The 27546-nt window shown below is 38.5% G+C and overlaps 1 protein-coding gene and 2 non-coding genes across 3 annotated transcripts in view; all 3 read right to left on the bottom strand.

Annotated features, from left to right (window-relative positions):
- mybpc3 (myosin binding protein C3) overlaps nt 1-23914 on the bottom strand; it is a 38275-nt gene extending 14361 nt beyond the window's left edge. Inside the window, exons 1-22 of the mRNA XM_058381300.1 lie at nt 23757-23914; nt 15617-15886; nt 14667-14843; nt 14470-14547; nt 13698-13846; nt 12891-13008; nt 12360-12408; nt 12168-12212; nt 10973-11029; nt 9314-9316; nt 8668-8691; nt 8243-8406; nt 6937-7069; nt 6700-6702; nt 6283-6407; nt 6101-6206; nt 4912-5078; nt 3376-3541; nt 3064-3170; nt 2945-2974; nt 2052-2191; nt 546-705 (exon numbers count right to left, since the gene is read on the bottom strand). Of these exons, the coding sequence (XP_058237283.1) occupies nt 546-705; nt 2052-2191; nt 2945-2974; nt 3064-3170; nt 3376-3541; nt 4912-5078; nt 6101-6206; nt 6283-6407; nt 6700-6702; nt 6937-7069; nt 8243-8406; nt 8668-8691; nt 9314-9316; nt 10973-11029; nt 12168-12212; nt 12360-12408; nt 12891-13008; nt 13698-13846; nt 14470-14547; nt 14667-14843; nt 15617-15886; nt 23757-23781 (2296 nt within the window). The 5' untranslated portion in view covers nt 23782-23914. The remainder of the gene's footprint in view (nt 1-545; nt 706-2051; nt 2192-2944; nt 2975-3063; nt 3171-3375; nt 3542-4911; nt 5079-6100; nt 6207-6282; nt 6408-6699; nt 6703-6936; nt 7070-8242; nt 8407-8667; nt 8692-9313; nt 9317-10972; nt 11030-12167; nt 12213-12359; nt 12409-12890; nt 13009-13697; nt 13847-14469; nt 14548-14666; nt 14844-15616; nt 15887-23756) is intronic.
- Nucleotides 17457-17572, bottom strand: LOC131347932 (U5 spliceosomal RNA). The gene has a single exon (XR_009203857.1). It is a non-coding gene; the product is annotated as a U5 spliceosomal RNA (small nuclear RNA).
- On the bottom strand, nt 18317-18431 carry LOC131347933 (U5 spliceosomal RNA). The gene has a single exon (XR_009203858.1). It is a non-coding gene; the product is annotated as a U5 spliceosomal RNA (small nuclear RNA).
- Nucleotides 23915-27546: the final 3632 nt, after the last annotated feature.

The following is a 27546-nucleotide window of genomic DNA, read 5'->3' as shown; positions in this document are numbered from 1 at the left end:
GGCATTCTATTTGGAAGCTGTTTAGAAATGGAAACCATCTGGTTCCACATAAATCCATTAATGGTTATTTAGGAGACAAACCTTAGCTAGATGGAACCCTTTTACTACATTCTTGTGGGGAAAAAGGTGGACCGACATCCCATCCATGGTGTGTAAATGAACTACTACACTAAATCAGTATATACAAAATGGTTAAAGTTATAAATAGATGTAGATGTGGCATAAAGAGGCTGAGACTGTAGGAAGGAAGTCACTTGTGTTTCTGTGATGGCTAATTCTCACTGGAACGTTGGTAGAAATTATGTCGCTTGTACCCTATATAATCTCCAACATGAATCTGCCAGAAGATAATAGATGAATGAATGTATAGTTCTTTGCTTCATAAATAGAATAGAATAGAGTTTTGGTTCTTCTGCGATAATAAAACCTGTAATAACTTTATGTTGATTGAATGATGATTAATCAGCAAAAGGTCATTAGATGTTCACAAACGTAACTCCATAGGGGTTTGTACATGGTAAATGTACTGTATTTAAATATCTTACCAACAACTTTTACATGAATATCGGCGGTATCCTCCCCTGCCGGATTGCGTACAATAACAGAGTACACGCCTTCATCCTGACGCTCCGCCCCCTCAATAGTTAAGATGCAGTGTCCCCTTGCGCTCTCCACATGGACACGTCCACTTGAGTCTGTCAAGACCTTATAAACCAACAACAGTTTTTTACAGATCAGTATTTATTTTTATAGCAGCCATGTTTAAATCACACTAACCTACACTGAGCACAGTTCCAACTTCCGGACCAAGCAACAATCAGTCAAGATGCAAAACCAGAGACCGGATGAGGAGGCATTAAGATCAAAATGGAATATAGCGTATCATGTCCTTTCTGTATTCCTTTCTTACCTTCTGTGTTTGTATGGGGTAACCAAAGGTTTTCCATAAACAGGTATATGAAGCATGCACTCACCTTGAATGCAGTACTGTTCAAGAAAAGCCTGCAGTAAAGCTTTGGTGTCGTGTAGAAATACTGAACTGAATAAGCAGTTTGTTTTGTTGGGTTAGTATTAGATAGTAAATAATTACAGTTTCAAACAATATAGTCATGGGGCATCACAGAAAAAAATGTCTTATGAACAAATAAACAGATATATAATAATACATGATTATTATTATTATTATAAGTGATTTAATTATAAAGTCTGTTATGCCTCATGTAATGCCGTATGACTGTAAACAGATAGGAATTGGACCAAGACAGTATCACAATGCAGTGGCTGCGGCAGTAAAAAGACAATAAAGACAAAGGTCAGAAGACACTCTCATAGCAGCGGCGGCGTAGGGCAACGAAAGTGCACATAATAACAAGAGATTGTGGTGGCGTTATTGTTTAAAGGCCAATAACTCACTTCACCATCCTTCAAAGTCCAGATGAAGGCTGGTTCCCCTTTCCCTTCTCCCAGTGGATTTTTAGATTTATCCTACACAAGCAGAGCAAAAGCGGTGAGGCTGTGTTTAAGACTAAGTGTAGGGTGACAGGTCCAACTTTCAGCATCCTGCTCCAATACAAACCTTTCCGCACGTGACTATCCGTGACATATCAGGAAGTTGTTGAGGAAAACTCTTCCCAAAACTTACCTGTGTGGGCTTAAAAGCTTTGGTCTGAAGCCTTCATGCTTGGGACTCTTTACTCAATGTTAAAGGAAAATGTTTAGGACTACAGTGCAGTGGTGCTTGTTAATGGCGAATGCCATGATGTGCATTATTTCTGCAAATCTATCTATCTATCTATCTATCTATCTATCTATCTATCTATCTATCTATCTATCTATCTGTCTGTCTGTCTGTCTGTCTGTCTGTCTGTCTGTCTGTCTGTCTGTCTGTCTATCTATCTATCTATCATTTCTCATCCATTAATGGCCAATTGATGAAAATACAAAACATAAAAATACATTATAATATAGCCGATCATACATAATAATACTACATAATATTTAAATGTAAATAAATAAATTAATTAATAAATTAATAAATGTATTTTCCCCACCTTATCTGACTTCGTCCAAACCACTGTTGGGGCGGGATCTCCAGTGATTGGCACATCCAGTCGCAGCTTGTTTCCGGCCACAACCAAGATGGTGGAATCTGCAGTTTGGCCAAGGCAGTCCAAATGGATCTTGGGAGGATCTGAATATTAAAAAAAGTCCTGACTTTTTATTCGGCCTTTAATGTCGGCAGCATGCTTGGTGGATTTAGTGTGAGCTCAACCATGCTGTGTTCATCTTTAGGAATCTGATTCATAAGTATAAGTTTTATATGAGACAAACTATACTTCATATGAAGTTAAATAAATCCAGATGTTGCTTTTGTTTTGCATTGTATCTATGTAGGGCTAATATAGTCTGTTAAAATGTGTGTGAATCCCTATTTACAAATTTTTACTTCAGACTGAAACTATATTTATATCTCCATAACTTCCATCTTTTTGGTACAACTCCATTATCAAATACTGGAAAGCCTAGAGGGAGAATGTTATTCCAGTGGCCTGAGATTGCTACTTTTGTAAAATTACAGCAGTTATTTACATAAAGTCTTTATTCATGTTTATAGATTTCAGTAAGTCATAACGTGGCTTAAACTAAATCACCAAATCTGTTTGATATCACTGAAGAAGTGTATGTGGTTTGAAGCAGACATTAACACCAAAGATTTTGGGCGAGACAAATTTCCCTTACTTTGCAACATCAACCTTACAGTTTCAAGAGGTAAAGTAATGACATTAACATCGAACACCAAATAGGTCTTGGATGATCGACTAAATTTGTTGTAAGTGGAAAACTGTGCGATTTGCCAAACGATTTATCTCAGCATAAGTGCCCTACTTACTAACTGGCAGAAGTTCAAAACTGGCCCTCTACTGTGTAGTCTTTTTATTCTTACCTTGACGAGGGACATAGTCGATCTTGACCTCTGGAAACATAAATAAAAATAATAATTTGAAATATCATACTGTTAACCATGCTGAAGAATGACGACTAAGGCATCGGAAAATTTTGTACCCAAGAAGTTCAGTTTGGCAGAAAGGTTAAAAGCATAGCCTTCAGGGATAAAGGTGTAGTCGCCTTCGTCTTCTGGACGGACATCATCAATAGCGAGCTTGTGAATTCTGGCGAGACAGACAGTATAATAGACAAGTTTTACATTTCAGCAGGAGAGGTCCAAATACAGACCTGAGGGCCCAGAGTTAAATGCATATTAGTGATTCCCCTGCTTTACTGAATCACATCTCTGAGAAGTAACCTCAACTAATGGTTTTCCAGGTCTGGAACTGACCTGAAACCCCTACAGTTTTTCAACTGCCACAGCCTTACCGGCCAATGTGGGTGATGTGGGTTCTAGCATCAGGCTTCACCTCCACTCCATTTTTGTACCAGGTTCCTCTGACGTTCTCATCAGACACCTCACACTTAAACACTGCCTCTTCCTTAGCTTTTACTGTCAGGTCAGCAATGTTCTGATACACCTCCAGTTGCTTTTCTAATGGGAAAAGGGCAAACACAACTGGCACAATGAATTAAGGGTTTGGAATAAGTGAAAGAAAGAATCAGCATGGGAGTGAGAAAATACTGTAGCTTCATTAAATTGTTGCATTCCTGTTGAGATAAATAAGTAAAATGTAAAGGAGTAATGGCTGTTATTGATCGAATAATTATTTGCCATGGAGCTAACAAGGTAATACTCTAGTTAGACATCCAACACTAGGCAATTTGGCAATTTGCAAATGAGGTATATATTTTTATGTGTAGTTTCTATTTAACGGTAGGTTTTCAGTCAGGGTATGAATAAATCACAATTAATAAGACACACTATTCTTATCTTCCCAGTCTGTTTAAAAGAAGAAAGAGAGTGACTTTTGTCACTTCCCATCACTGAATATATCCAATTACATTCTTGCCTCATTTGCATGCTGAATTAGCCGATTGGAATTAATTGAAACAATCACATAGTAGTATTTTATTGCTGTAGCAGACATACACCCAGAGCTCATTAGCTAGAGGTGGTATAATTAAAGGAGAGTTACTGGGGAGCAATGGTCCTCCTGGAAGTCTGGCAGACAGTCAAAGGTGCTGGACAGCTGCTCATGTTTGGCACCTTCTCTGTTTGATTAAGTGGTCAAGACTAGCAGGAGATGTGGATCAGGTTGCTTTTTTAAAAAAACAAAAAAAAACAAGCAGGAACTGAGTGTCCAGATGGATTTATAAGAGATTTAAGGACAGTGAATTGTCTCATTGTCTGGAGTTTCCAGAAGCACCACAGCACAAAAGGTCACTGAGGGATGCAAGAGTAAAGGACAACAACTGATGTAAATCTGTTTGGGAAATAGACCAGGGTAAGAATTAGGTTATGGAGAGGAAGAAGGAAAGAAACAGTCACCTGCTCGGTTAAAATATATGACCCTCGCAGTCTGAAAATAGCTGGCATCTGTGCATTGTGCACGCTGTAAGCATGTGCTATGGGCCTGTCAAGCGTGTTTACCGGGCTGACAAACAGAGGTGATTTTTGAGTGACAGGACCACAAAGAGGCGGGGTTTAAAGGAGATAGCAGGGAGTGAAGAATGCCCAGTGGAATTCTGGAGGTTTATTTTGGACTACAATTCTGTCTGCCTTGATGGACATGTGGCTTGTCATGCAGCGGCTGTGACTGACAGATGGCTTCAATCTGTCTTTTAAGCCAAAAACTCTAGAGTAAGATAAATATCAATCATGATACATTAGCTTTAACCCATTTTACCACTTTTAAAGAGAGCCTTTATGTAAATCAGTTTTACGTACAGAACTGGAATGTACAGAATTTAGCAGAGAGGAAAACCACATGATAAACACCAGTGCTAAAATAAACCACCCACCCTGCACCATGAGCTCAGCAAGAGATTGCCCTCCATTGGTCTTCACTCGGTAGTGGCCACAATCCTCCTTGGTGACATCGTTGATGATGAGTGAGTGTTTGCAGCCGTCTTTCTTGAAGCGGTACTTAAAGGATTCATCCCGAGTAAGCTCAACTCCATCTTTTTCCCTGCAAATATGAAAAGTGGTTATAAAACTGCCTCTATTTTGTTTCTAACCACCATGATGTTATTTTTTCCATGATTGGAATGCTTATCAAGGTGTAGACATGCTAGAGCCTCAAGGAGCAATATTTTGTACATAAAATGAAATGGTACATGGGGTTTCAATAAACCAAAACTCATTAAAATAAGACATTAATAGTTGCATAAAGCTCAAGACATTGTGATCTTGTTATATTCTGATGTCTATACCTGGAAGGTGTACACAAAATCCTCATCACACCTCATCCTGTTAAAATAATTTGAGCTTTAATTTGTTAGTTCTCATGACTCATGACGCTGATATTGTCAAATAAAAGGCCTCATGACAAGCACGATGAGACCGAAGTGACCTTGATCATTTTTCACTTACTCTCCGAGGTTTTTCTTCATCCGTATACTCTTTAGTGCTCAGAAACATTTTAGCAGACTATCTAGCTCCAGAAATGCATCCTCTGTGGCACATTAAAGGCAGTCACCATGAACCAACGGTGACTTTCTCATTTTGGTTGAAGGACACTGCAGAGCTGCTAAAAGGCTGGCATGACCTTTTCAGAGGGCTGATAATTTACAGAGCTGCTGGGTGATATACAGCCTTGGATCTAGATCAGGTGAAGCCACGGCTCATTCACTCACTCATTTTCACACACACACACACACACACACACACTTTTGCACCATTTCTATCCGCCAGGTTGAGTCAGCCAAAGCCTGGCAGCTGCTCTGTTCAATACAGGACATGCATGCCATCTTCTGGACATCTGAGGAATCTCACACAGTCGAAATAGACATGCTTCTGCAATGAAATCAGTCTTTTCTTAAAGCTTGTTCCTTGACACTGTAGTACTCTTTAATCAGTTTCACCCCTTCTCATGCTGGTATTCAGAGGGGTTTTTTTGGGGGGGGGTTCACATTCTGTGTCGAAAGTAGGACCTTTTTACTGATTTAGATGTGTTTAGCGGGGAATAAGTTCATAGATAAAAAATCTTACCACTTGACATAAGCTCCTTCCTCAGAGACCTCACACTCAAATTCTACTCTGTCTCCCTTCATCGCCATCTGATCCTCGAGATTACGCACAATCAGAACAGGAGGCTCTGAGAAATAAATGGAGAGATGAATCACAAACTTCAGAAATGCTAAAACACCACGTCAGTCCTCATCATCACGTACCTTTCACAAAGAGCTCAGTGAAGCTTTTTTCTTCTCCCACGATGCAGGTGTATGCCGCATCATCAGCCAGGGAACAGTTGTTGATTGTGAGGAAACGTTTATTCCCGACACTCTCAAAGATATACCTAGAGGAACAGCAAAAATAAATAGTTTTTTTTCCCTACTTTTCTTTGTAGAAGGAGACAAAAACCATTCGACAAATTCTAAATATGGGATGACTAGCATGGCGTGATAGATACTTTTGAAATTTCACTTCCAAAAATGGACAAATTTTTGGTATTGTCAGCTCCATTATAAGCCAAGAATAAATCAAGAGCAGCTGTCACATGTTTCTATAGAAAACTAGTGCTATCAAGTCTCAGTGTCCTTCATCACACCGGGTGCTATTTCACATGCAAACCAACTGGACACACTCACTTGCTGTAGGTTTCGGTCAAAGCAAAGCACAGGAGCCGAGCCATCCCAGGAAAACACGAACAGGAGAGAAACGCAGAGATAGATGGATCATTTATTAGTCATTTTGTTTACAAGGAAAAGACCTCTATAGTATAAGTTTATGTTTGATGAGCATTTTTAATTACAAACTAAAACCTGGATTTAAATATTGCTCAATTATGCTATTCTAGTCATGCTAGATCAGATTATTAAGATTACCTTCCTGTTTTTTGGATCTCCTGTCCGTTCTTCAGCCATTTCACCTCCGCATCAGGATTGGCCACTTCAATCTGCAGCTTAATCTTGTGTCCCTTTTCAACCTGGTAGGCTGGGTCCAGCTTTTTGAGGAACGCTGTAAAAGACAGGCTTATAATGTAAAAGGTTCTGAACAACTCCACAGGGTTCCTTGTGTAGAACATCCAAATTGTGTTAGACATGGAAACTTCTTTTCTAGGGTTGTACAGTACAAGATCTGTTAGGGTTCTAAAAGATCTGTTAGGGTGCTAGAGTGTCCAGCTTTTTGAGAAATGCTGTGAAAGACTGGTTTATACTGTACCGCAAGTAGTATGCAACAATCTTTAAATACTTTATTTGAACCCTAAGAGAAAATTTCTTATCCAAAATGATCTGACTAGAAAATGTACCAAAAGAAGAAAAAAACTATTTTTGGGCAAAGTGGTTCTAAAGTTCTTGTTAATTCTACTATGTGTACGCGATTTGCATTAAACAGTGCCCTGGATTGTGAAACGTTAGGCTGGTAGCAAAAGTAGCATAGAACATGCTAAGCCAGCGTGATGCTAACATTAGCACACGTGGATAGCAAACCAGATGTGCGTATATTCGGTCACTTACACTCTACATGTGAAGATCACAGACAAAGAGGAGAGAAAACAACAATAAAACATTATTATCATAATGAAATGAATTCTGTTTTATAAATTGCAGCCCAAATATGTGCAGAAATATGAATTACTGCAACACATAGAATCAATCCATATACATGAATTCATTATTTACTCAATTCACAAATGTGTTCAAGGGGTAGACAACTGTGAATATGGAACATGATACACAAAATAAAAGTTCAGTGGCCCTTGTAATATACATACAGTGGGGCACATACTTTTATCATATTATTAAAGGGGCTATTTGTAATGTTTAAATTGTTTTAGACTGCAATAATGATTTTCTAATGCATCTTAGAATGTTAAGCATTGCTGTACATTATATTTCTTTTTATTTTAATCTCCTTTACTTTTTTCTGACCCAGAAATGAGTCTCCCCTCCAGCCAGAAATGAGCTGCTCCCTTAGACCTGCCCCTTTTCCTTAAAGGCAAGACATTTCACCAGTATAAACACAGACATGGTGCTCAGTTAGGGGAAAAGACTTCTTTTCTTTGCAGCTACAGTTGAAGGCTATTATTTCCCACACTATTCAACTTACAGATAATGTACTCAAGCTTCTGTTCAGGTATTGGGCTGATTTCGATGTTTCTTTCTAGAAGAGATCAAGTTCTACACAAACCTGCGCTCTTCTTCTCTTCCTTTTTCATCTTCTTCAATCTCTTCAGCATGCCCCTTAGATCTGTGATGCCGTACTGGAAGGCGATCTTCTCGTACTCAGTGGGCGGAGCCTTGCTCAGGATTTCCCATACATCCACATCAGGCTCATTGCTCACCTGAACCATGCTGCCAGTCAGAGGGAACCGTCTGTTATTAAGGGCTCATTCAAACAGGCGAGATTCAACAAGCTGAAGCCTAAAAAGTCACTTGAATTCAATGCTGAGGAATGTTTAGCTCAAAGCTGGAGACATGGCCACTGCTTTCAGCACTACTGTTAGAACCATCATCATCAGCACATATGCCAAAGCAAATGGCAGAAAGCGGGAGGAGAAGAAGAAGAAAACAAAAACGCATAATAAATAGGTACAGGGATGATTCGATTCTTACCGTTGGCCACTTTTTAAGAAACTGCTGCACTTAGTCAGAAGCAGAACCCACGCCATGACAAGACAAACCAGAGCAGGTTAGCGCACACAATTCAACAGCCCACCAATAATGCGTAGCACATCTAATCTAATTAAAAATCGAATAACAATATGTTGGGCTACAAACATCTGGGAAACCACTGGTCTCATGTTGCTATAGTAAATTCAAATTTCAGGATAAGGCAGAAGATATTTTCAGAAAATATTGTAGACAGGAAAATATTAGCCTGTGTGTTATGCTTTGTGGGAATCAATTGTGCTGTTCAAATATTCCGTGAGAGCAATCCATATACTTCTACATGCACATTATGTGTGAGTTGAAGTGCATTCGTATGTGTGATTCGACTAATTTATCCGTACCAGAAATGATATGTGATCTAAAACTGAAAGAAAAGTGATTCTAAAGTGATCCTTAGTCATTCACATGTGTGTAATGTGTGCCCTAATCCTGTGCCCTAATCACTGAACCGAACCAGACTGGACTGAGAATTGTGAATAGTTATGCTCGTAGCAAGGAAAGTTGCTATAGTTGCTAAGCTATGCCAGCGTGATGCTAACATCAGCACTCGTCATGCGGAAGGCAAACCAGTGTCCAATCAGTCACTTACTCTCTACATTCGAAGATCACACACACAAGAGGAGAGAAAAGAGTACAAACAACCAATGAAATGACCAACTATGTGTACAGAAATATTCATTACTGCAGCACATATAGTCACTCCACATGCATTCATTCATTCATTATTTAAACTGAGATCAATACATTTTACCATCAGGCAACATCATGGTGACAGACAGGAACATTATATTATGGTTGTAGGTGTAAAAGATGAGCAGATTCATGCACAGAAAAAAAGAAACTAGGTGTTCCTTACAAAAACATAACATACTTTAGAACATATGTAAATTATGAGGAGTAAGGACACGGTAAGAGGTGCGGTTATGTGAGGAAAGAAAATATGACGGCGGTCAGATAAAAATAATATAAAACACAAGATTTTTAATATGAAGAAATGTCCATGAAACAGGAATCGCTATCCTGATAGTAAGAATAGGAAACCACACTGCCTTCTGTAGTAAAGAATTTACCTCTAGCACTGACACTGGAGACTCCTTTCAAAAATGCTCACAGAAAACCACAAAATCTACAGCTGGTTCTTAAAGACTGTACACCGACCAGGCTAACATTATGACCACCTGGGCTCCCTGACTTGTCTGCGGCTATGCAGCCCCACACACAGCAAAATGTGATGCACTGTGTATTCTGACACCTTTCTATCAGAACCAGCATTAACTTATTCAGCAGTTGGAGCAACAGTAGCTTATCTGTTTGCTTGGACCACACAGGCATCAATGGTCACCCATGACAGTGTCACCGGTTCACCACTGTTCCTTCCTCGGACCATTTTTGATAGATACTGACCACTGCAAACCGGGAAAACCCTGTACGAGCTGCAATTTTAGCCATCGCAATTTGTCAAACTCGCTCAAATCCTTACACTTGCCCATTTTTCCTGCTTCTAACACATCAACTTTGAGGACAAAATGTTCACTTGCTGCCTAATATATCCCACCCACTAACAGGTGAAGAGGAGATAATCAGTGTTATTCACTTCACCTGTCACTGCTCATAATGTTATGGCTGATCAGTGTATAAGTCCACCACACAGCTCCCTATGTACGTTGTTACTATAAAAACAATAACCTGTGAGAACTACAATCAGAGTTGCTTTTAGAGAACAATAACCAAATCCTTCTGACCAATCAGAATCCAAAAGCGCTCTGGTGTGGGTACAAATCATAGTATAATGAAAGTACATCCTAACATCACTGATCGTACAAATGCTACCTGTGGCCACAGACCAAAATCTTACCATTGCCATTTACAATAATGTGTTATCTGTTGTATGTTGACCGGTTAGTTTCATTAGTCAAGTCAAGCTAATTATTTCTACACTTTTATGAAAACTGCTATAAATGGGTTCAATGTCACTTTAACAAATACAACTGACATATCTTTTAGATAAATGCATGCTAAAGTGAATTTATACTGGTTTAAAAACCTGTCTACATAAAACAAATAGTTGAATGTAGACCAAATAGATATGGCTGAATATTTAATATACTCATAATAAAATCGCTTTAAACATTTAAAAATGAATCTGGTAGGTTACTTAAATCTCGGTAATATACTTGAATGTCTTTTGCATTTTGACATGGGATACTTCAAACACTTAGCAGTGTTTATTTAATATATAGAGACTCACCTCTTTTTGAGTAAACCGCTAAAGTCCAGCTCTCCTGCATCTCCTGAATCTGTGCTACTGCAGCAGGAAATCAGCCACACACACACAATGAGCATTAACACACTGTTTCTGACATGTACTACAACGAAGTTTTATCACTGTTAGTGTAGAAATCTGTGTAGGATAGATACACGCGATGTGAAACATGCTGAATGCATAATATGGATATACATATTATACTGAAATCAGTGTAATTAGTCTGTCCTTGTGAACCCAATAAAGTGATCATTCACGTCGGCTTGATTATGAAACCTCGCACTCTGGCACAGAGCAAATCCATTTCTTGCTTTGAAAAAATCAAAGCTTAGACCTTGATGTAGAAGCAAAGCTACGTCAAACCCAGAAGATGATCAGAAGCCTCTCTGAATTTATCAAAAGCCTTATTATGGCTATTAGAGAAGGGCAGCTAGCACCCATCTCTACTCTGAGTTTTCATTTTGAGAGTTTGCGCGTGTGAGAGCAATAAGAGGGCTGATGACCACTTCAAGATCACGTTGCAAGATGAAAGGGTAGAAGACATGCTAAGGAGAATTCATTTGTGCAACTGACACCGCTGATTTTTACAACGTTTCAGTCGCAGTGCACAGAGAGCCATCCAAGAGCTAGCATTAATGAAGCATAAAAGAATTGTTTTAGAAGCGTTGCTGTTTTATGTTGATCTGCCCAATAAGATTTGCACTATTTTACATGAATCAGTCTCTCAGTCACTGGAACTGCACTTGTAAAGGATCAGTGGATAGGGGAACCATATTCATTTAATCATTTAAAGCTAATTTTATGCCAAAAAGGAGGGCTGGATGTCTGTCCTCATGAGGAGTGAAGATGAAAAGTGAGACAGAATGTTTCTGAAAGAGTGACAGAGAGAGAGAGAGAGAGAGAGAGAGAGAGAGAGAGAGAGAGATGGGGGGGGTTCAAGGCTTTCTCAGAGAGTGACTCACAAAGGAACATACTTCAGTTATATGAGTCAACTCTCTTTAAATGTTCTCAGACAGAGAGATAAAAGTGAAGACAAGAAAGGGATTGAGAAAAGAAGTCAAAGGAAATGAATATGAAAAACCAAAACACCCTCCTTTTGGTGAGAAATCAAGCTCATTTTCCCATGAGCTTTAAGTGCATGAATATGCCCTTTGCCATTGCAACAAACCCCATTAGCTACCTTCCCGTTGCTGACATCCTCTTCTTACCGCCTGCAGTTATGCTCCTGAATGATTAGTACGTCCAAGTAATGAGATGATTAAACATGTTTTTCCTCTTTGATATAATATTTTCCCGTAAACCCAAACAGCACTAATTATTTAACATCAATTAGTTATCAACTCACAAAGTAAAACGAAAATAGACCACTCACGTGCGTCTGAATGCGGCACGAATGTCGAACCCTTCCACTGTTTGAACCTCTGTAAGGGAATTAGAGAGACGACAATCAGTTAAGTCTACCTACAGACTTATGTACACGTATGCACACTGTGTTCTCTTTACTTTACTTACAGTACAAGCATCTTCTACTAGCTAACTCTCAAAAACACTTCCAGCTCTCAGACTGACTCACCACACTAGATTTAAGTTACTCTCAGGTTCTTTTCACTGCATTTCTGAAATACCGAGGAGACGACAATAACGGCAGCAGACGTCCTCAGAGCACATTTTGTTCGATTCAATCAATCATTTCATTCACCAAGTCTTGAATCTGGGTATTTTCCTTGGAAGTGTATTGATATGCCTCTCACACCCATTAGTTATGTACAGCAAACCCAGTATTTAAAAAAAAAAAGGTCATTCTTGCTTGGAATAACATATTTCTACCAGAAAGGCCCCCAGATGGGTGTGTGTACTGCAGATTTATTTTTTCTAGCAAGAACACTGCTGTACTGATACTCACCATGCACGGTCAACTCAAAATTACAGCTGTCAAACTTGTCTCTGGATGACACTTCACATCGATATCCTCCTGCAAAATTAGCTTTGGCTGCAATGATGTGCATCTCGAAGGTATACGTCTGTGAGAGAGTTTACAGTTTAATTACATAGTCTATTGCGTGGTCTTTTCTACGTGTACAATAATTACGCTAGCTAAAAATGTCAAATAATTACATTTAACTAGCTGAAATTTTCATTTATTGTTCATTTCTGCAATAATACCAATATTTACAATCAAGTGCAAAAGTTTTCAAACCCCCATCACAAAATGAAGACAATACATTATATTGCCAAAAGTTTTGGGACACCCCTCCAATCACTTCCCTGGCCAAGGGTGTATAAAATCGAGCACCTAGGCATGCAGACTGCTTCTAGAAACATTTGTGAAAGAATGGGTCGCTCTCAAGAGCTCAGTTAATACAAGCGTGGTACCGTGATAGGTTGCCACCTGTGCAATGAAATTTCCAATTTCCAGTGAAATTGTGTGTTTTGTACTCTGATGTGCCAGATTTTGACACCTGAGAGTACCTCAAATTATTTTGATATACATCAGAATTTTATTTTATCTATTTTATCTGCTTTTATGACTGTAAAATTCTGTCATTTTAATAATCTTTTGCCACCGACCTATGTATCTATCTTAAATCTATCTATTTTATAGATATTCACCAGAGGATGAATCTTTTGCACTGAACAGTATTAATAAAAAGTATTAGGGAACATAACTAGGCCTGCTATAAGCGACTACATAACAAAGGTCACTGCACACCTTGGTGTTGCGGTCATAGTGCTCTTTCAGCTGCAGGTGTTTTCCTGACTTGCTGGCCAAGTCCATCCATTTTCCTTTGAACCATGTGACAGTGGGTTTCTTCAGCAGGGACTCTCCACACACTTTTGCCACAAAGGTGATGTTCTCACCTGTGGATGCATAGATGGGTAGATGGAGGACTTTTTGCATTTACTTGTTTACTATACCCTCCTGTATATCACTCTCATGACTTGGAAATAGCTCAGAGTCATGTTGCTGCAGTCCCTGAGACTTCACATTTTTTTAAATCCTTCATATATTTGGTCATATGCACAATTTTAACCAACTAGCTGTCTCCTATGACGCAACAGTGATCAACCGAGGAAAGTGAAGGCTAGTACATACTTCCTCTGAGACATGTGATGCCAGCTACCAAACTACTGCTCACAGGGGAGCTATGTGCTATCTGCCCTCTTCTGCGTATGTAAGCTAACAGACTAGTGTAGCTTTTAGTCACAGGGAGTGAGTATGCCCATCTAGAGAGCAGGGGCAAGTTTGCTCTCTTGGATTTCCAGAGGAATGGCTGAGATTCAATTTTAAAGACAAGGTGAACTATTTTCTGTTGCTTCTTAGAAGGTTTGTGATATGCTTGGTCACCAGCTGTGTATCTGTGTATGTATTTTGATCTATGTACATAGATATATGAATCTTGTGAATTGTGTAACACAGGAAAAAAATCCACACTGTATACAGTATGTTTGCAAGTGCTGTCTAAAACATGGCCTTCACTCACCCACAGTCACCTCCCCACTGTGAGGTTTTTCTGAAAAGAGTCCGGTGAGGTCCTGCCTCGTGTCAGGGTTCTGGTTTTCTGAAAGAAATAAAAAGGTGTGGGAAAGCTATTAGTAGTATTAGAAGGTGTATATGTAGTAAAAACAACAAAGTACTACTTTTTGCTGCAATTTTGTTAAAAAATTAAACTTGATTTACCCTCATGGTGTCCTTCATGATGGTCTGGGGCATGATCATTGGTCTCTGAAGTTTGCGCAGGAGGTTCAGAGGGAACAGGGACAGCTGGTGGGCCATCTACTGAGGGCTCTGATGGAGCATCAGCAGGGGGCGCTGCTTCAGCTGGGGGTTTTAGTGCTGCCTTTGCTGGTGCTTTGGCTGAAGAACATTATAAAGAATATCATAGCATGCTCTGAACTCAATCAGTGATTGTGATGTGAAGTCAGTGAAGTGTTTTGGTTAGTTAGTCCAAAAGTATGTAAAAGTGAAGAAATCAAAGTAGACGAGTAAAAAAAAAAAGTGTTAAATGTGTCCTTAATTGTTTTTTAATACAAACTCAGAACACAGAGACATTCTCAGAAGTTCTGACTATCTACAATACTCTTGACATAGTTTCAAATAGCCTGATAGCTATTCTTGATAATACTGTTAAATAAAGCCAGGCTTCTAAGTATTTATTCCCCAAATATCACTTCTGTGTTTTGCACTCAGTGACTATCAGTTTTTCCATGAAAGCTTGTGGTTCTTGTTGTCAAGAGACTCTCAGGGAAGCAATCTCCAGAGCCAAAGGTCATCAAGGTTTGGACTGAGCTGCTGTAGACAGGCCTGCTATTAATAGCTCAGCTAAGGGAAGATCAGAAGTGCTCTGTCTAAAAAAAAAATAAGAGTTGTTGTGTGTATGAAATTGGGTCAGAATCAGGCTGGAAGTTGATCAGATGTTAACATGATGTGTGAACGCAGAAAAGTGTTTTATCAGTTCAAGTGGAATCACACAAAGTGGCAGTGCAAAGGGATGTGACAAAGGTGCTGTGTGATTATCCAAAGTAAAGAGCTGGTACGATCAAAAAGTGACATAATGGTGCAAACAGGACTGAAATGAGCTCAAGATACAAACGTGAGCACCAAAGTACCAAAAACCTTGGCTAACCCACCCTCTGCTTCTTTGACCTTAAGCTCAAATTTGACTTTTGAGCCTCCGGATATAACTGCATATCCTGCTGCATCTTCAGGCGCAGCATTGCTTATGGTGAGTGAGTGCTTGTTGCCTTCTGCAGATATTATGTATTTATCACTTCCTGTGATGTCTTTGGTATCCCGTTGCCATCTTACTTTGGCATCTTCCTTCTCAGTCTGTGCTTCAAATAACACCATGGCCCCAACCTCAACAGTCAGACTTTTTGGTTTCTTGGTGAAGGCAGATACTAAAGAGGACAAGGATGATGAAGGGGAAAGACAAACAAATTTTCACTTGTGTGCATAGATTATGGCTCATGGGACATGTGATAAGTTTCAAGAAGCCATATAATCAACAAGTCTCCTTGGACAAGGGATCAGCAGACGATAGCTTGAGCACCAGCAGACCATCCATTACTGCATCAAAATATCCTTAAGAAATTCTAAAAGTGCATAATGACCCACTGTAATTAAGTAAAGTTGATCATAAATAAAGGATAAGATGGACAGTACAGCTGAAGTAAGCTTACAGTGTAATGTGACCTGTATGGCTTGACCTAATACAAGCATTGCATTGCCTCATTCTTTTCCTGTGCCGATTATCTTTCACCGTACACTCAATACTCTCACAGAAACTGAAACTATTTGAAACGTTAACTTTAATCAAACATTAAAAAGTTACTAAACAAAAAACTTCGCCTCTCAACCTGAAACCTTGATTTGGATTTGAAAACTCAGATCGTCACTCATTTCACTCTCTAAAATAGGATAGGAAGTGAACCTGTTCTTTCATTACCTAATGGGATCGTTGCAGGATTGGCAAGTAAACTAACCTGGTTCAGCTGTAATAAACCAATCAATGATTAAGTCTGATGGAATGAAAAGGAATTGAAATGACGTATTATGTCTAATACATATCCAGAGCAATTATGAGATATGGAGATGCCATTGGTTTAGTGAAATCTTCCCAGTGGTGCTGTACGTTCGTCCATATGAGCTGTTTTAATTTTAATTTCATTAATTAACTTGGAATTGTTTATTTCCAAACCACCTTCTCATGAAAAAGATCCATAATATATCTGGCTTATACGACTAGCTTCAAATAATTACTTTTATGATAAGAACCATGAGTGCTGAAGTGATAAGAGACCATGTTCACAACACCAACCATGCTTACACTCCGTCTCACACACCACACTATAACATACACACGTTCATTAAATGTACTATTATATTAAGTATTACATTTAAACTTTTATTGCCATGGATATACGTGTGTTTAATGATTTAGCTCGTATAGGTTTAACCATTTTATATTGTGATGTCACGACTGTCCAATGAGGGACGGATTTATTTGCATATTACGCAGGGGTTTCTGGGAAATTATCCACTGGCCAATTGTGTACATTTTATATCACTAGTTTATGCGATTTCTTTTTTGTTTTTTTTTTCATAAGGTATTTGGGTAATGATTCAACAGGAACCTAGGTAGAAGGTAAAATGTTAAATGGTAAGAAAAGCAACTAATTCAGGCTTAAGTAAAGAATATGGAGGTTTTGCTGAGACATATACAGCTGTATTAGTTCAAGCACCATTCATCATGGTGAAGTGTAACTCAGTCACTTTATTGAACCTGGAGTTATTGTCCAAAACAGATTCCAAGCTGTATAACTTCCCATTACATTGTCTGTGGGATTAAAAAAAACTGAAGAAACAACCGAATTATTATTTCGATCAAGTGTAAGTATGAACGTATAATAATTCAAAATAAAATGTTCCGCTATAATTACATAATTTTCTATTTTTCACCAAAGTATGGGCCCCACATAAAGCAGGGCGACAAAAAAATTAGTTTATACTCATAGTGTTCCTCCCCACGGAAATCTTTAGTAAAAGGCGAAAGATTTATACGAAATGAAGAGAAACATGAGTGAAGTAGCTTTGAGCAGGCTTTAGGCCACGACCCTGATCAGAGAGACATGTTACACAGTCACGGTAAGTGCCTGACCGGCTGAACTAAAACTCTATGACGGACTTTATCACATTAATGTCCAGTAGCTCTTAGTTGATGACTATTTTAATCTCTTCATAAATATACGCAGTGACTCTTTCAGCTCGCATAAATCCACACGTTTTGTAGTTTAACACAGGCTGCGTGTTGGATGCCTCGTGATGTCCAATGAGAGGCGGCCAAATTTGCATATTTACAGCAGGGATTTCTGGGACACGATCAACTCGGAGTTTACCGCTCAGTAGACCTCTAGTGGACCTTTAGTAGGTTGGAAATCTTATAGCCTTTTACGTAATTTTGTGTTTTTTTAAAGCGTTTACGTGTATTTTTATTTTTTGTTTCCTGATGTGCTATGATACACAATAATAACACGTACAGTAATGCTGTGAGGGTTAGAGAAACTAAGGATGAAATGAGGATGTGTAATGTTTATTTTTAATACTGTAATGATAGTATGAATGCAGATTCTCAGATTTGTTAATACATAAGTCGTTCATGTTAATTTCCCTTCGGGACGAATACAGTGTCTATCTACGCGATTTAATCTCTACTCTAATCGATATTCATTTAAAATAAATAAAAACGCACGACTCGCCAACGTCTTAAAACTACTGACATATTATTACAGTAATATGATAATTGTGATCTTTCATTTAACCAATAAATGAGCCCCATCGTTAGACAGGGCGACAAAAAATTAGTTTATACTCATAGTGTTCCTCCCCACGGAAATCTTTAGTAAAAGGCGAAAGATTTATACGAGATGAAGAGAAACATGAGTTCTAGTTTTCCGTAAGCGAACATCCACGACCCCGATCAAATAGACCTCTTACACGTGAACGGTAAACGAAACGCAATCACACTGAAGAATATTTCTGCATTTGGTTTACGCTATAATGTTGAGTAGTAATCTAATCGTTGTTTTAAATACTGTTAAATAAAAATATTTTCCTATTTAAACCTGCGGGATTTACTCGACGCAGGGCATGCCGGGTAATTCTTGCATAATGATTAATATTAACCAATCACACAAGGCAACGTGTGCGGGCGGAGCTTTCAGAGACTGAATCCGGAAGTCACTGGGCAGAGGATAGTATCGACCCTTTTCAGCTACTTTATCTAAAACACTATTTTACATTTTTTTCTTCTTCTTCTTTCTTACAGATTAAATACTTTCAAACATGCGGGAAAATGAAGGTTATGGTTTGAAAGCAGGCGTTAGAAACTTATCTGAGAGGATTTTTATACGGTAACCACCGGGCTTTTCTTAAAATAAACTAATGCATGTAGAGTAATAAACGAGAGCACGTGCAAATATAAACATTCCCATGGTTATGTTTATAAGCGTATATACTCGCATTTCTCGACTATTTTGAAACAATCTGTACCTATTTGAGCCATATAATGGTTTGTAATGTAGTCTTTGCTATATACACTGTATTACCAAAAGTTTTGGGACACCCCTCCAAATCATTGAATTCAGGGGATGGTTAGTAGAAGCCTTAGTTCTAGTGAAAGGAACTCTTAATTTTTCAGCATACCAAGACATTTTGGACAATTTCATGCTTCCAACATTGTGGGGATAGTTTGGGGATGACCGCTTCATGTTTCAACATGACTGCACACCAGTGCACAAAGCAAGGTCCATAAAGACATAGATGAGTGAGTATGGTGTGGAGGAACTTGACTGTCCTGCACTGAGTCCTGACCTCAACCCGAGAGAACACCTTTGGGATGAATTAGAGCGGAGACTGTGAGCCAGGCTTTCTCGTCCAACATCAGTGCCTGACCTCACAAATGTGCTTCTAGAACAGGGGAGTCCAATCTTATCTGCAAAGGGCCGGTGTGGGTGCAGGCTTTCACTCCAGCTGAGAAGAAGCCACACCTGAGTCTACTGAAAGCCAAGATCAGTTGATTAAAGAGGTGGAATCAGGTGTAGCTTCTGCTTGATTGGAATGAAAACCTGCACCCACACCGGCCCTTTGTGTATAAGATTGGACATCCCTGTTCTAGAGGAATGGGCAAAAATTCCCATAAACAAACTCCTGTGACTACACACCAGTGCACAAAGCAAGATCCATAAAGACATGGATGAGTGAGTTTGGTGTGGAGGAAATTGACTGACCTGCACAGAGTCCTGACCTCAACCTGATAGAACAGCTTTGGGATGAATTAGAGCGGAGACTGTGAGCCAGACCTTCTCATCCAACATCAGTGCCTGACCTCACATAATGTGCTTCTAGAGGAATGGTCAAAAATTCCCATAAACACACTCCTAAACCTTGTGGAAAACCTTCCCAGAAGAATTGAAGCTGTTATAGCTGCAAAGGGCAAGCCAACTCCATATTATATTCATGTGTATGTAAAGACAGATGTCCCAAAACTTTTGGCAATATGGTGTACAAGTAGATTAAATATTGTGTATATAAAATAATAAAAATTAACGTGCAAGTCATTTCGTGTGGATATTTTCCTTAAGGGTTAATGGCCTGTTTAATGGATCTGTGTGGAGTCATACAGTTAACAGGCTGTCAGTTCATCCTTCCACTAAAACAGCCTGAAATTCCCTGTATTGTGTCACATGCAGGTCTGTTCAAATATAGAAAGCATATGTTCACCTTTAATAAATGCACTTTAAGCACAGCACTGTGACGAACCGCACTGAGCTGTGAGAGGGATTAACTGGACTCTATTTCAGTTGTCCCGCAAGCATCGGAAGAATGGCTCTGTGCTTTTCGGCATCGCCTCAGCTATTTCATAACTGGTGGCATCCACATTTTATTTTTGTTCCCCTGCCACAGACTGTCTGACACAATTAGGGAAGGTAAAAGAACACTAAAAATGTGATACTGCTAACAAAGCATAACAAAAGTGGAACCTGCCCTCACATGTCCATAAGTACAAACACCCTTCTCTAGTGACTGCATACTAGTTCCAAGGGGGCTAGAAATATGGGACAGAGGGTTATGACGTCAGCAAGGCCACTCGGGCTCAAGTGAGGACAGACAAGCAGCCGACCTATTTCATGTGATAGTCCATACAACATTTGAAGTTAACGATGATGGATGTGAGATACATCTGTGCTCTTCAAACAGATCCATTTTCACATATCCATGCCAATAAGTTAGATTTCAACGTAGATGACTGTAATACAATTGAATAATCTGCAGTTGTTTTTTAAAAGGGCGACTATGTATTAGACCAGAGCAGATTTTTCTGTGAAAGAAAAGGCAGGATGACAAAAATAGAGAACTGTGATTGTAAAGGCAGTTGGAGAAGAGAGTGACAGAAGATTTGTCGGTATATCTCATAATATTATGACTAATAAAAACAGCTTAGTCGAAATCATTAAAAGCATCATAGTAACGTAGTTTGAATGCTGTGGGTCTTAGCACGCAAAGCCACCTAATATCTCATAAGATATATTGGACTTTGCTAAGTATTAGGCTGTCGAATGCTTGTCAGTTATATGTGGTGTGGTCTTCAGCGATGGTGTGAGTAAAGTTATATTATTGCTGTCTGTGCTACTTCACAATTAATGTCAAGTGGTGCAAGTGTTGCACTTGGTAAATTAATTGGTTGAACTGACACACATGTATGACCAGGATGTATTCTTTCAGCATTTAGAAATGTGTGTGTGTGTGTGTGTGTGTCTCACCAAGAGTATGATTTGGCACAGCTTTTCCTACTGTATCGTGTCACCCAACACCATTTGAAACACAAGGCTCGCATCTCAAAGTCATGCTCACATAGCAACTGGCTTAAAGGGTTTATTTTACTGCAGACTAAAATTGAACCATAGTAAAAGTATAATGTGTCACACAGAAGCCAGCACACTGACTGATACAATTTCACTGCTAGTATTTCACCATCTATATGCAAATAACAACATAAAAAAATATATCCTATAGATACAAAAAAAAAAAGTTTTACAATAAATAAATATACAGTATTCTTATTCATTTCAATCTTAAACTGGACTCTTTCAGTTGTCTGATCATTTAGCTTATTTTATTCCTTTTAATTGTAATAGAATTAGGCAATTTCTTGGAATGAATTCAAATCCCTAGAAATAGACCTATAGGTATCTTAGATTTGCTATGTACATTTGGCTGCATTTGGCAATATTCTAGTTATTTTTCGCTTGATGAGATGTATTTTCTTTACACAGTTGCAGCTTTAGTGTTATTAAATAGTACACATGTCCCTCTATTGTGAAATCATATTTACTGCTTTGTTCACTCTGGACAACATTCATTGGTTTTATTGTTAATTAACTTTTTTTTTGTTTGTTTCTCCAAAGATTCTCCTGTAGCTAGTCTCTGTTTTAACAATGCTGAAAGCATTAATTTCTCCATTAAAACATCTCGTGTGTGAACATGTCCTTAGCCCCAGTAACCTGTTGGATTGAGATGGAGCTCTCCTGACACATCTGGTGTGCTTGTTGCAAATCTTGGAAATAATAGGAATTAAAATAGCAGTAGCAGATCATATGCAATGCAGTACAGGTGAATAACAGCGTTTAAAAATTAGTTTTTGAGATTTTATAGAAGCTTGCTGAAATATAATTGTTTTCCTGTTTAATTAAGAAAATTAAGTGCACTTCACTTGAAATGTTCCTTTTAGGTAAAATAATAAATAATCAGGATAAACTCTATATTCTCTCTCTCTCTCTCTCTCTCTCTCTCTCTAAATTATATAAATTATATGTCAATTATATTTTTTGTATATGTATTTAGAGATATATCCATCTAAATACATGTAGGACTGAAAATCCAGAAACAGAGATTTTTGGTTCTCAACATAGAAAAAAAGCTATTTAAGATGTTCTTAATTAATTATAACAACAACTATACGACTACTACTACTACTACTACTACTACTAATAATAATAATAAAAATAATAATAATAATAATACTTTTAAAAAGTTTTGAAGGGATATGTTACATGACGTCAAGGTGCCAAATGGGTGGAACTTAAAGCACATAACAGACACCGTGTACTAGGGATATGAATCTCGGCTCTTTTCAGTGAGTCAAATAGAATGGATCGGCTCACTTTTAAGAGTCGACTCTTTCAGCTCCCAAACGGATTATTTTTTAACAACAATTTTATTTATTAAATAAAAAGTACAAAGACAGTTTTAGTTCTGCTTTCCAAGTTAATGCTAAAATGTTCTTATGGAATTTTTGGCTTTAACTTAAATAAATAAGTTAATAAATAAATAAATAATAAATAAATAAATAAATAATCAAAAACAAACACCCAAAAATGTAAAATAAAACAAACAAACAAAAATGTTCAAATGTGATAAGCTAATTAGTACAGTAATGAAGATACAGTTGACCTGACGAGTGTAAATGCATGGGCTTGAAATCTTATCAGGACATAATCCAGATACGAGATGCTTGAAATACCTAGCAGTAAAAAGAGACCTTAGCTGAGGTTTTCTGACCAAAATTGTTTCAGGTGAGGTCTGACTTTTTCTAAATTAGAATGGAAGAGAAGACATGTTACAGGTACAATTTATCTAATGATGCTAAAGAAGATGCATGTAATATTAAACATTAATTATTCGCTTGTTAGACATCAGCCATATGATGAGGCCATTGTTTAAGGATGGGGCAGTGACAAACTGAAGACAGACATCTTCCCTGCTTGTCTTTAAAGTTGGGAAAGCTGAGTATTTAATCACACAGGGCACTACAGGAGTCTGTCTGGGTTTACAACACATCCATGTGGCCATCATTTGTAGCCACTTCCAATCATATTGTGTTGCTCAAGCAATCAGGTCATCCTGCGGGTGTATACTGTTTTACTAGTTTATCGTGTTATTTTTATTTTATTCCTTGTGGCACAAATCTAAACTAGGCCTGTTTCTGATTTCTAATTCATATCATGTAAAATGTTACACCATGGAAAATAAACCAGGAAAAGATTCACAGTGAAAAATAAACGCCTCTGGTATGTCCAGCATATGAAACCCAGTAAGAGCTGGAAATGTGCGTTGCTGTGAATCTTTTCATAAACACACTCCTCCAAGAAAGTTTGTACTGAAAGTTTGTCGAGCTTTATGAACCAAGAGTTAAAAACTAAACGCTATTACCTGTTTTTTTAGTCGGCTCGGGCATCCTGCTTTCCTGGTTGAGTGTCCCTTACGGGTTCAGACAAACAGGCTTTGTGGAGGCCAACTCCTCTTTCTCTTTTATTAGATCCCCACCATCCCACACCCCACCTCCTTTACTGTGACCTACCATCTAGACCCAGCCCTTTCTTCCTGTCTTTCTCTCCTCAACAGTGAGATAATGAGCACATACCTCTAATCAAAAGCCCAACCACCCCCCTCTGTCCATCCACTGCCATGAAGCACACAATATTTTTGGCTACTCTTCCTACACCTCCTCTAGCTGACAGGAGCAGAGAGGCTGAGGTTAGATGAAGGTTAAGGGATGAGTGAAGGGAGCAGAGAGAACAACTGCAGAAGCAAACCGGACTTAAATTTAGTTTCTGACATTACGAAACACCTTGTACGTTTAAGTGTAGATCTTTTGTACGTTTAGCACAGTCTCTCACTTCCAAACCTTTTTAAAGCTTCACGTACGCACCATAACTCATTACATATTCTACATTTACGATTTCAGGTCTAAGATACCGAACTAATGATACAAAATGCCTACTTTTAAAGAATATCACCCCAGTCACAGTTACTGATATGGTTTAGTGGTGTTTTGATCTCCTGACAGAGTACAGTGGAACTAATTTCCCATCCAGTGTTCAAAATCTTAAGACAAATTGGTTTACTATCAAATAAAATTGAACAGCATTCAGCCAGTTTTTAAGCATTATGTGGAACATAAAATAATTTATTTTTTAATGCTGACGCACACATTTTTGTGTACAACGTTTGTGGTCATCTATCCTGCAGATTTTGATTAGGGATTTGTGTTAAATCAGGCGTAAATTCAGCTTTATTCACAGGTCCTGTAAGGATTCTAGTGCTACATCATGAGTATGTACATACCCACACACACACACAAAGCTACACAATTGTTTCCAGAGTTTATGTATAGACTTTTATTTTTGTTTCAGCTAGGCTGGTCTATTTTAACTTACTATTCAAGTTTATATAACATTAAGATAAAACGGCTAATAATAGTACAAAATGACATGAAGTTGAATATGTATGCTGATGTAAATGCTACATGAAAAACAGATGTTTCTTTGCCCTTTCCCATACAGCAGTTCATCCTACACTCTTCCCCAATAACACACATGCCTTGGGATCATGACGAACAATGTTCTGCATCAATCTCCTTTTCCAAGCACTTCCCCCGTGTCGCTTCATACCTTCCCTTTTCTCTGATGTTCCGGCCTGTCAGCACCTGGTCAGTGTCAGAGCACACAGACACCACGGACTAGCCACAGCGGTAGCACGCCAAGATTAGACCATAACAGACAATACAGGAGGTAGGTTTTTCATTCTGCTCTATAAATGTCACGAGCCTGGTGTCATGCCTAAATATTGCCCCTGACTGGGATTCTTCTTACCTTGCTCCCAGTACCAGGAAGGGTAACCAGGAAAGCAGTCAAAACATTGAACAATGTCACCTGAAATCGATGCTAGTGTGTGATGCAGTGTGGAAAAAAAAGTAGATGCCTGAGATGACTCTATTCCTCATGGGAAAAATGTAAACATACTCCGTGCGAATTCGATAGAAAGGAATTAACACAGAGCACAGAGTATTTATGATGTATATGTGGCATACATGACTGCCTGATGTCTCGGGACATGTGTACAACAGCAGGACATGTATCATTCACAGCACAGACACTGTCAAATAAAGCGTCCATTAATTTTGGCCTAGAATGATCAGGATGCCGAAGACATGAGTAACAGATAAAACATGCAATCACGTGTATATATAAACAAATACACAAATATAAGGCATACACTGAGTAGAATATATATATATATATACACACATACGCTGTATACTGTACTGACTATTAAAAGTGATTGGATTATTACAATACGATAAAAAGCCCATGCACTGCTTTATCATCATTTGTTTGTTAGAATTGTAGATGATAATTATCCATGTGGTCATCACACATCACCCAAAGGGCAGACTGGCTTACACATGCATGCGTGCAACACCCCATTGCCTTTACATTCAATTCAGAAATGACTCTGTTACACAACCGAGGGTTGATGGCTTTGCTCAGCAGCAGCTTGGTGGATTTTTAGGATATGAACTCACAACCTTCTGCTCATTAGTCAAACGCCTTAACCAGTGATCTACCACATCCCCTGAAACTAACAACGGTGCGTGAAAGTCCAAGTGAGGAAACGAAATGTTACAACGGTGTCAATGTGAAACGTGAGCTGAGACGAAGACCCAGAAACATGAAACAGAAACAAGATGCGGTGATTAGAAAAGAAACCAAAAATATTCCCCTGGGGTTAAATAAATAAGCAATCATACTTTTCAGTCAGTAATAAATTACATGCTCGCATGAGAGCAGGAGCGTGTACAGAAGGCTGGGGAAGAGACGAAAACACGGCAAGTTTGTCATAAATCTCCTCCATAGCAAGACACCTCAAGGCCTGGTGAACAACATGACCTTTAGTCAATACAAACAACACGAGGCAACTCGCACGTCCTGCAATGCTCGACACGATGTAATGAATGTCAATGCATTTGCCCTCTAGTGCCACCCAGTGGCCGCATACAGCACAGGCAGCAGATGGGTGTTGCTTCAGCACGTGCTGCTATTATAATATTATATGTAATATATATTATATAATATTGTATTATAATAAACGGACACAGTAGAGGCTTAGTAAGAGCTTAAAGTTAATCAAGACGTGATCCAGAGCTCACAGTGGCATCAGATAAGCCAGCCGTCTTCCCCACCTTCAGCTGTTTCTGTTAATAAAAGAATGATTTGAATGGACACTTGAGACATTAGATCATTGAGACATTAGAAAATTGCCCGGTGCTATCAACTTCTAAGTTATCAAAGTGTAGTAACAACGAAGTAGTCATTTAATCCACCATGACGCTTATAATAACAGTTACTGCAGATGAATAAAATCAGGAACTGTGTTGTGTGAACAATGAGTACACACTTCAGTTCAATTTTATTTGTATAGCGCGTTTAACAATGGACATCATGGTCTCAAAGCAGCGTAACAGAACATAAGGAACATAGAACAAAAGATTAATTAACTGGACAAAATCATCCCTTGTGAGCAAGCCTGAGGCGACTGTGGCAGGGAAAAACTCCCTGTAGATGGTATGAGGAAGAAACCTTGAGAGGAACCCGACTCAAAACGGGAACCTCATCCTCACTCACCGGAAAGTTATGAGACTTATTGTTAATAAATATGGCTTTAAATTTACAAGATAATGCAAAAATTGTACATTTGTGTTCTGATAAATAACTTTATATTATAACTTTTTAAATGCTCATTTTTATCTTCTTCTTCTTCCTCTTCTTCTTCTTCTTCTTCTTCTTCTTCTTATTATTATTATTATTATTATTATTATTATTATTATTATGTAACCTTCAACATTGTCAATTTTATTGAAATTTGACTCTACAGTCTCAGGCCTGTTTCAAGCAGAGCAGAAGCAGCGCATATTATTTTCAGCACCCATGTTCACAGTTTGGAGCATTCACATTGCATGCTGAGGCAGTGAGTGGTCTGACCATACAGGTGCATATGGTAGGTATACAGTTACATACAATAATCCACAGCCCTGGTCATAGAGAACCCCTAGTCCTGTACATTTGTTTGCTTTCCCTGCTCTAACACACCCACTACAATGCAGCTGGTTTGATAAATCTGGTGAATTAAAGCAAAGAAACACTACTAACAAGGTAATGTT

Source organism: Hemibagrus wyckioides, linkage group LG27 (genome assembly GCF_019097595.1).
Source record: "Hemibagrus wyckioides isolate EC202008001 linkage group LG27, SWU_Hwy_1.0, whole genome shotgun sequence".
NCBI lineage: Eukaryota > Metazoa > Chordata > Actinopteri > Siluriformes > Bagridae > Hemibagrus > Hemibagrus wyckioides.
Note: the sequence above shows the minus strand (reverse complement) of the source record. Positions and strands in the feature narration are given on the sequence as shown.